The sequence below is a fragment of the Belonocnema kinseyi genome, chromosome 6 (assembly GCF_010883055.1).
Source record: "Belonocnema kinseyi isolate 2016_QV_RU_SX_M_011 chromosome 6, B_treatae_v1, whole genome shotgun sequence".
Taxonomy (NCBI): domain Eukaryota; kingdom Metazoa; phylum Arthropoda; class Insecta; order Hymenoptera; family Cynipidae; genus Belonocnema; species Belonocnema kinseyi.
The window spans coordinates 8,692,919-8,703,470 of NC_046662.1; the positions used below are offsets into that span (position 1 = coordinate 8,692,919).

General features: G+C 24.9%; 1 protein-coding gene across 1 annotated transcript in view; it reads left to right on the plus strand.

The window, feature by feature from the left end:
• Positions 1 to 10,048, plus strand: part of LOC117174736 (transcription elongation factor S-II) — a 17,037-nt gene extending 6,989 nt beyond the window's left edge. The window contains exons 3-4 of the mRNA XM_033364068.1: positions 324 to 670; positions 8,776 to 10,048. Coding sequence (XP_033219959.1) covers positions 324 to 670; positions 8,776 to 9,111 — 683 coding nt within the window. The 3' untranslated portion in view covers positions 9,112 to 10,048. The remainder of the gene's footprint in view (positions 1 to 323; positions 671 to 8,775) is intronic.
• Positions 10,049 to 10,552: the final 504 nt, after the last annotated feature.

Genomic DNA, 10,552 nt, shown 5'->3' on the forward strand with positions numbered 1-10,552 from the left:
TCGATATTTTATTTACAAAAAAAGATCTTAGGTTCAAAAAAATATTCAGTGAACTGAAAAACTGTGGTCGGTAATATAGGTATTTAGCTGTGTCACATGCCCTTAATCTCATTGAAATTTCTTAACTTTTAATTTAACCATTTGCTTGTAAATGCAATTGACTAGTTGAAAATTGTACTTTTTAGTTTGAAAAATCAATTTTTTAAATAGATAATTCATCTTCTTGGATATAAAATTCATCTCTTTTGATAGAAGCCTTTTTTTTCTGGAAATTTAAGTATTTTCTTAATTTCACTAATTTAAAAATAACTGAAATATTTCAGATAAAGGCAAAGACTCGAGTTCATCGAGTAGTTCTAAAAAAAAGGAGGAGAAATCTGAGAAAAATTCAGACGACAGCGATTCGAAAAGGGAGAAGGAAGTTTCAGATGGCGATGTGAAGATGAAGGAAGAGAAATCGAGTAAAGATGAGAAGAAAAAACAAACCTCATTCCCACCTCCATCCACAACTGACGCTGTGAGGCTGAAGTGCAGGGAACTGCTAGCAAACGCTTTGCGCGTTGATGGGCAAACTTTTGAAGGTTGTGCGACGCCTGAAGAATTGGCGGAGGAATTGGAGGATGCAATTTTCCAGGAATTCAGAAACACGGATAACAAGTACAAAAATAGGGTAGGTTTTCTTTTATAAATAAATATACGGGACGAAAATTCCCGTGAAGAAATTAATTTTTCAGGTTTGTAAAGAGAAGGCAATATGAATTTAGGAAATTCATTTTAAAAAATTGTATTTAATTCAGACTTGATCTTTAATGGAATCTTGAAAGTTTAACAGTTTTTTGTCATTAGTCACAAGAAATTAAAACTTAAATGTGTTTAAATTTGTGATATTTGGAACGAATAAAATTCATGTAAGTATTAAATTGACTTTAAAATGCTTAAAATTTTTTACATTTCAAGTAAAAATATTTCATTTGCCACAAAATAGGTGAAATTTTAAACAAATTATTGAATTTTCTACGAAGAAGATTAATTTTCTGCCAAAAAAGATGAATTTTTAACGAATTAATACATGAATTCTCAACGAAACATTTAATAATTGATTTTTTAAACGAAAAAGATTTTAATTTCAAATAAATACAAAGCAAAAAGACGATTTTTCATCAAAAGAGTTGAATTAAAAAAAAACAAACAAAGTAGTTAAACGCTTAACCAAGTAGTTGAATTTTAACAAAAAAATATGAATTCTCGACTAAAGAAAGCAAATTTTCAACCGAAAATGGAAAATTAAAAATTTTTATTTAGAAAAAAAATGCAACTATACGTGACGAATTTTTAATAAATGGTTGAATTGACAAACTGAACAGATTAATTTTTTAATAAAAGGAAATAAATTTTCAGCCAAAATAAAAACTAATTTTGAAAAAAATAGTTAAGTTTTCTAAAATGAATTATTTTCGAACGAAAAAAAAAAACAATTTTTACCAAGCAGTTCAGCTCTAAACCAAATAGTCTAATCCTCGACCGAAAATATTTATATTTTTACAAAAAAAAATTAATTTTCGAATCAAAAAGGCAAATTTTTAAAGAAAAGAGTTGAATTTTTTAAGAAAAGATATTTTAGCCAAAAATAAAAGAAAATTTTAACCAGATTGTAGAGATTTCATGCAACCAAAAAGATGAAGTTTGTGCTAAAATAATAATTTCCACCAAATAAATTAACTTTGAATAAAATCTAATTCTTGACTAAAGCAGATTAAATTTCCATTTAGCAGTTGCATTTATAATGAAATTTACTACAAAAATAGTTGAATTTTCAACACAAAGTGATATATTTTGAAATTGTTTTTTTGGATTTGAATTTTTTTTGTTGACCGGGAATTATTACAAATTTGTAAAAGAAAAATCTGTCCACGTTCGATTTCAACAGTTTTTATATAATTAGTGGAATTTTTCTGTTTCTTAATTATGCTATTATTTAGCTTAAAATGCATAAATCAAAATTTTTATACTTTAAATATTTTCCATATAATATTTTGATTTCTAAGCTTACATTTTAAATTGAAAGAATTTTTAAATGGTTTCAATTTGAAAGTATTAGTCATTAAACAAATGTGAACGTGTGACTGAAAGTTTATAAACTATTTTCAACTTAAAAATGACTTCATAATAATATATTTTTAATTAAAAGATTTTGTTAAATTAAAAATTTTGTTTTAGTCTAAAATATTCCATGTTTAACCCATTCAATTCGAAATTTTCAAGTAAAAAAAAGATTAAGTGTTGAATTATTAGCAATCGTTAAAATTTCGAAGAGCCTTTAAACTTTGAACGTTACAATTTTAATTGTTGTATTTGAAAAATGCTTAATTTGTAAATGAAAATTTTAAATTTTGATGCATAATTTACAAATTAACATTTGTAGAAAAAATTTGAGTTATCTTAAGAGATATTTAGGAGTTGTAAAAAGATTAACAATTATCATGAAAATTTTAGAAAGTTTTCTTAAAATCTTCTAGAACCCTTTTTGAAAATTTTCGTTTAAATTTCTGAAACAGTTTTGAAATATTTTCTTAAAATAATTTTTCAAAATGAAAAATTATTTTTAATTATCCTATAAATTTTAAGAAAATGTTTTTATTTCTTTGAAGCCTTTCAGAATTCTTGAAAAGAATCTAATTTTTTTATTTAAAATCTGCGAAAATCTACATTTTGTTTTATATTAGGATACCATTTCAAGTTTTACATTAAGTTTGAATCTTTTTACAATCTTTTTCTTTTTCTACATATTTCTTAAAATTACTCAAATTTCGCCTACAAATAATAAATGTTCAATTGTTATTTATACATCCAAATTGTAAAGTAATGTTCTAAAATTTGCAGGGTTTTTCTGAAAATTGTAGAAAAAAATCAAATATCTTGACAGATATTTAGAAGTTCTGAAAATTTTCCAAAATAATTTTAAATTTAAAACAAATTCTAGATTTCTCAAGATTTTGAAATAAAATTTTGAAGCTTTCCAAGGATGTTTAAACAATTTAACAAGAAAATAATTGAATTTCTAATTTAAGAAGTGTTCTGTAAAATTTTTTTAAATTATTCAGTATTTGATGGTTCTAGCTTAAAATTCCTTAAAATTGTATACTTTTGAAAATGTTAAAGTTCATTGATTGATTTTTTCATTTAGATAATTGAAAATGATAACGTGGATTTATATTTTTCTTATATTGAAAAATGTTAGTACCTTCAATATAATACGCGTAAACTATTGAGCATTTGAATACATTTTTTAATTTTAAACTTTTAAATTTCAATATTAAAAGTTCAAAATTTAACAGTTCCACTATAAGTGCTTTCATTTAAAGATCAGTTTTTTTACCTCAAGTGGAAAATTTTGTAGCTTTAGTGTTTCATTTTTTAAATTTTATTGACTGTGAAAAATGTTTGCGATCCGGGAAAATACCGGGAATTTATTTCGTCGATTAAAACGGCCACCCTGAATCTTCTCAAGTTTGTTGAAATCTTTTGAAATCTTTGTGAAAACCTTGAGAAATCTTTTGAAATTTAAGTGATATCTTTGAAATCTTTGTCAAAATCATTTAAATCTTTGAAATCATTTATCAAATTTATATGGAAGATGTAAAATTCATCTAAAAGTTTAACGTATTTTGAAATCTTCTGAAGTCTTTTAAAGTGATTTGAAGTCCTAGAAATCTTTGTCAAATCTTCTAAAATCTTTTGCAATCTTTGTGAAATCTATTAAATCTTCGGAACTTTCGTAAATTCTTACAAATATTTGATATCATTCTAGAATTTTTTAAGCTTTCTGAAATCTGCGAAATATTTTTAAATCTTTGTGAAAGCGTCTTCAAATTTTTGAAGTCTTCAAGAAATCATTAAAATGTCTTTGTGAAATTATTGAAATCTTTGAAATTTTTTATCAAAATTATATGGAAGATTTGATGTTTGTCTGAAACTTCAACTTTTTCTAAAATCGTTTTGAAATCTTTTGATATCTTTTGAAATCTTTGTAAACTCCTCTGAAATCTTTGAAATGTTATGAAATCTTTGTGAAATCTTATAAATCGTTGATATCTTTCTAGAATTTTTTAAGCTTTCTGAAATCTTTTCAAATTTTTGAAATCTTTGGGAAGTCGTAGAAATATTTTGAAATTTGTGTACAATATTTCGAAATCTTTTAAAATTATTGCGAAATCTTTCAAAACTGTCTGAAAGCATTGAAATATTTGAAATGTTTTTACAATATTTTGAAAATTTTCGAAATCTTGAAAATCATTTATCAAATCTTCTAGGATCTTTTTTGAACATTTTGTTTAAATATTTGAAAAACTTTTTAATTATGCTCTTGAAATAATTTTTCAAAATGAAAAATTATTTTTAATTATCCTATCAATTTTAAGAAAATGTTTTTATTTCTTTGAAGCCTTTTACAATTCTTGAAAAGAATCTACTTTTTTTTTGTTTGAAATCTGCGAAAATCCTTATTTATACATCCAAATTGTAAAGAAATTTTCTAAAATTTGCAGCATTTTCTGAAAATTGTAGAAAAAATTCAATTATTTTTGACAGATATTTAGAAGTTCTGAAAAAATGTCCAAAATAATTTTTAATTTAAAAGAAATTTAAAACAAGTTCAAGATTTTGAAATAAAATTTTGAAGCTTTCCAAGGATGTTTAAACTATTTAAAAAGAAAATAATTGAATTTCTAATTTAAGCACTGTTCAGTTTAAAAAAATTTAATTTTTCAATATTTAATGTTTCTAGCTTAAAATTCCTTAAAATTATATAATATTGAAAATTTTAAAGTTCATTGATTGATTTTTGAATTTAGACAATTGAAAATCATAACGTGGATTTATATTTTTTTGTATTGAAAAATATTAGTATCTTTAATTTTTAAATGAGTAAATTATTCAGCATTTGAATACAACATTTTGCAATTAAAAACTTTTAAATTTCAATTTTAAAAGTTCAAAATTTAACAGTTCCACTTTAAGTGCTTTCATTTAAAGCTCAGTTTTTATTACCTCAAGTGGAAATTCTTTTGAATTATTCTAAATTAGCTCATTTTCACTCATTTCATTGAATTTTTCAAAAGCTTTCGTTTTATTCGTCTTGGAGTCTTTAAAAATTCACCTTAAATTCTTAGGCATTTCATCAAATTCTTTTTTTTTTTTAAATTTGCTTTCATTTTTATAAACTCATTTTTAGCTTTCGCAATTAGATTCATTTTTGAATTGTTTTGTAGTCACTAGTCACTTTTTTGGTTAAAAATTAGTGGAATTTCAAAGATTTGAAGAGATTTGAAATTATCTTCCGGAACTCACCTTGAATTCTTTTGAATTCTTTGGAATTATCTTTTTTCATTTACTTGAATTCTTCTCAATTCACTCGATTCTACTTCATTCAATAGATTTTTTTAATTCGAAATAATTTTATATAAATGATCCTAAATTCTTAAGCATTCCATGAAATTCTTTTGAATTCTTTTTAATTTTTCGAAGCTCATTTCAAACTTGCTGAAATTCAATTAATTTTCTGTTCATAATTTTAAACTTGTTTGTCTAAATTTTTATGAATTTCATCGAATTATTTTCTTATACCTTAAACTCCACTTCTAATTTCATTCCAGTTTTACGAAAATCAATACAATTTATTTTATTTAAAAAATGCGGAGCGTCTAGCGTCTTGGAAGTCCTGGAAAAGTCATTTAATTTTGCTCATTGTCCTGAAATTTTTATTATTTTAAAGAAAAAATATGTTTCTGAACTTGTTCGTTTATATAATAATTCTTAACTCCGTAATTTTTCATTTTATTTGTGATTTTTGTTTTTTTTTTAAAGTAGAAAAACGTACTAGATGTTTCTGAAAGTTTCTCAGTTATGCCCGATTTTTTACAACTTGAACAACAATTTATTTATTAATTTATTGAAATTCAGGGAAAACCTGGTAATCTGGGGATGTTCAGGGATTTAAAAAAAATTTTTGGACAAATCAGATAATTTCTATAAGGGGCACATTAAATAACTGTCATGGATAATAAATTTGAATGTTTTAAATTCTTGTTGAAAATTTAACTTTTTGGTGGAAAATGTATTATTTTTTTCAGATTCCCTTTTCCTTGTTTGGAATATCTTTAATATCTTTTTCTTACAAATTCAGCTTTTCGTGCTGAAAATTCTATTATTTTTGGTTAAAGTGTTTTTTTTCTTCCTAATTCGACTTTGGTTGAAAATTCATCTTGTAATATAAATTGCAAATTTGATATAAATCTTTTAATAATTTTTTTTCCAGGAAAATTGATAAATTTTCGACCAAATAATAAAATTCATAAATAAAAAGATAATCTTCAGGAGACATTTTTTGCGAATTGGCAAAAATTACGTGCATGACAGTCATCACAGAGTGTCACCTATTTGCAATTTTGTCACCTATTTTCAATTTTCTCAACATTTGTTGCATTTTCAAACATAATTTTTAATTTTTAATTTGAAAATATGAATATTTTACAAGCCAGTTTAATTTTGAAGCAAAGAAGACGAATTTTCAATTAAAAATATGACTTTTCTAATAAATGAGGATTTTTACACCAAAAGGATGGATTTTCTATTAAAAAAATACAAGTGTTCAATAAATCAGTTGAAATTTTGATAAAAAAAAGATTAGTTTTCAAGAAAATAGTTGAATTTTCAGCCAAATAGTAGAATTTCTAACCAATAGATGAATTTTTAGCCAAAAGGTGGATTTTTTGTAGCAACTAGTTGAATTTGTCAGCCACAAAGACGATTTTTCAAGTAAAAAAGAAATTTAAATCCAAAAAGGATAAATTTTCGACAAAAAATATGTCTTTTTAACAAACTAGTTGAATTCAGATTAATTCTCGAACAGAAATATGATACTTTTTTGTTTTTGATGAAAAGAACTAGCTTTCACTCAAAAAAGATAAATTTTAAACCAAGTAATAGATTTTTGGAACCAAGAGATTAATTTTAAACAAAATAGGTTACTTTTTAAGAAACTAGTGGAATTTTCAGTAAAATAATGAAACTTTCAACGAATTTGTGGAGTTTTGAACTAAACACCAAAAATATAATATTAGACTTCAATAAAAATGATTAACTCTCTGACATAAAAGGTGAACTTGTAACAACTAAAAAAAAAAGATTTTTCCACCAAAAGATAAATTTTCAACCAAAAAATATTAATTTTCTACAAAAGTATGCATTTTTTACCAAAAACGATGACTTAAAAAAAAAAATCGTTGAATTTTCACAAAAAGTATGTTTTTTAAGTAAAAGAGATTATTTCTTAAACAAAAATACAATAGTAGACTTTTCAAATAAAAGGAATTAATTTTCAATCAAAAAAGATACATTTTCAATAAAAAGAATATGCATTTTTTGCAAAAGTATAATTTTTCGACCAAAAACGATAGATTTTTCAAAACAATCGTTGCATTTTCAAAAAAAGAATGTTTTTTAATTCAAAGAGATTATTTATTAAACATAAATACAATACGAGACTTTTTACATAAAAAGAATTAATTTTCAACCAAACAATATAAATATTCGACCAAAAACGATTACTTTTTAACAAAATACTTTAATTTTCAACAAAATAATTAAATCTTTAACTAAATAGTAGAATTTGTAACCAAAAAGTAGAATTTTGAACCAAAAAAATGATTTATTAAAAATTCCACTACTTGGTTGAAAGTTGAACGAATTTTTTCAAACTTCTTTTTTTTTCGTTAAATATTCAAAATTTTAGTTGTAAGTTCGTTTTTGGTTAAAAAATAAAATTAACAATTCTTTTTATTGAACAAATGTTTTTTTTGTAACTGCAAATTCAAATATTTTGTTAAAAAAGTCAACTGATTAACTGTAAATAAATATTTCGTTGTTACTTTATGTTCTCGTTTTCAAAATTAAATTGTTTGATAGAGAATTAGGCTTTTTGGCTTGAAAATTCAACAAACTATTTTTTCTTCTTAATTAAAATTTTGTTGTGGAAATATGAACTATAACATTTTTTAATAAACATTAATATTTTTTGTTGAAAATTCAACAATTTGGTTAGCATTATTTTTCATGCTTGACTGAAAAATTGTTCTGGGTAGAAACTTCATCTCTTTAGAGTTTTTGATTAAAAATGCAACTTCTTAGTTGAAGATTAATCTATTTTGGTTGAGGATTAGATTATTTTATTGAAAATTTAAAAAATTGTTGTAAAGTTCAACTTTTCGGTACAAAATTAAACTTTTTTGTATAAGATTCGTTTTTATTGCTGTTTTTTTAATTGAAAATTAATTTTTCTTGATAGAAATTCATCTACTTAATTTATTGGTTAAAAATTGAACTAGTATGGTTTAAAAGTGAAGACTATTTATCTTTTTTGCTTGAAAATTTAACCATTTGGTAACGGATTTAACTAAGAGGTAAAAGATTGAATATACTTTTTAAAAAAATTGTTTTTTTTTTTTTTAATTGAAAATTAGTTCTTAGTGGAAATGTAAATATTCCATTTTTGAGGGTGGCCGTTTTAATCGAAGAAAAAAATTTCCGGTCATCTCCTGGTTTACCACAAATTACAACCTGTTTGTTTGTCTTATTTAACATTTTTTTATCACCTATTTGCTACCTGTCTTAGAAAAAAAATGTCACCTTTTTTGACATCGAGCTGTTACAGAATTTAAGTACGACCCTTGAGTGAATTTCTTGATTCACGAAAATAACGAGTTTGTTTAATTAATAAAGGTGCGCAGCAGAGTTGCGAATTTAAAGGATTTGAAGAATCCCACCCTGAGAACGAACTACATAATTGGAGCGATAACGGCAGTTCGTTTGGCGAGGATGACTGCCGAAGAAATGGCGAGTGACGAGATAAAACTCCTGCGCGAACAATTCAAGAAAGAAGCAATCAACGACGCCCAATTGGCAACTGTGCAAGGAACAAAGACCTCCTTGCTCAAGTGTGGCAAGTGCAAAAAGCGAAATTGTACTTACAATCAAGTACAGACGCGTTCGGCGGATGAACCGATGACAACTTTTGTCCTCTGCAACGAGTGTGGAAATCGGTGGAAGTTCTGTTAAAATTGGAACAAAGAAAAGGAAAAAAAAAAATATTGATTCTTCCACTTTTTGATCCTCATTTTCTGAAAAATCAAACCATTGTAAGTACTGGTCTTGACATCAGTACGAAAGCCAAGACATTTTTGGTTTACTTTTCACAATTGGATTGAAACTGCGAAGAGTAAAAATTTAATTGTGTTTTATACAATCACCGTGGCAATGGAGATAATCATGAAAATCATTGATTCTCCGAATTTTGTAATTTGAAAATTGCGTTTTATGGGCAATGATTGTCAGAGAAAGCGATAGATTGCTTTTTGTCAAGGGGAATGAATTTTTAGCATTATTATTTAATTGAGGGTAACAATTGCATAAACGATATTATTTATGTGTGTACATAGAGAGTGTGATACTCTGAGATACGCTAATTTCAGTGTAAAATCCCGTAGCTTTTATATTGTCAGATAAGCCCCTCTTCTTCTTTCTATTTTAATCAGTTTTCAAACTCTTGTTGCGCGCATTTTTTATCAAGATCCGAAAGACTGAATAATCGCGTTGCAGACTATTTCTTTCGTCTGACAAACCTTTCCCAATTTTTTCTGGAAAGAATTTTAGGAGTTGTGAGACATTTATTTTTATTCCATAAAATGTCGGAAGTACACTTATTTAGTGAGATGACTATTTTAAAAGTAAGACACGACTCCTGAAAGAAGATTTTGGAAATTAAAAAAATATATATTGTGACCTGCTAAGATTTTTGAAATATGTATCGAAAGTTTAAAACTGTCATTGTTGTATCGCTCGAGGTATCACCTAGAAATCTTTTTAACTTTATCAAACATTTCATCAACTGTAGAATTTTCTAATTGAATTCGAGTATACTTTGACTTGTATATTTTTTCATTCCGTTCCCCGGGACGGGAGAGTTGGAGACTAAATAAAACTACTATACAAACAATACAGTAATTTTATTTTTGTAAAATATTGCATTTTCAACAAAATAAATGGATTTTTAGCCAAAAAGATTAATTTTTTAACAAAAAGGTGCATTTTCAACTAAATAATTAAATTTTTTAAATAACGACGCCATTTTTCTACAAAATTCAACTATATTTTTTAACAAAAAGGATGACGTTTAACAAAATTGTTGAATTTTCAAGAAAATACTCAAATGGATGGACTTTCAATTAAAATTATTAATTTTCAAACAAAAAATTGCATTTTTAAATAAGTATTTCAACAAATCAAAACAAACAACAAATAAAATTAGTTTGCTGACCACAAGAGTGATTTTTCAAATTAAGATGCATTTTGTACATATAAGTTGAATTTTCAATCAAGAAAAACATTAATTTTTACCAAAAAGATGCATCTTCGCCAAAATAATTATATGTTCAAGCTAAAGAGGCGATTTTTCTACAAAATTCAACTATATTTTTTAACAAAAAGGATGACGTTTAAC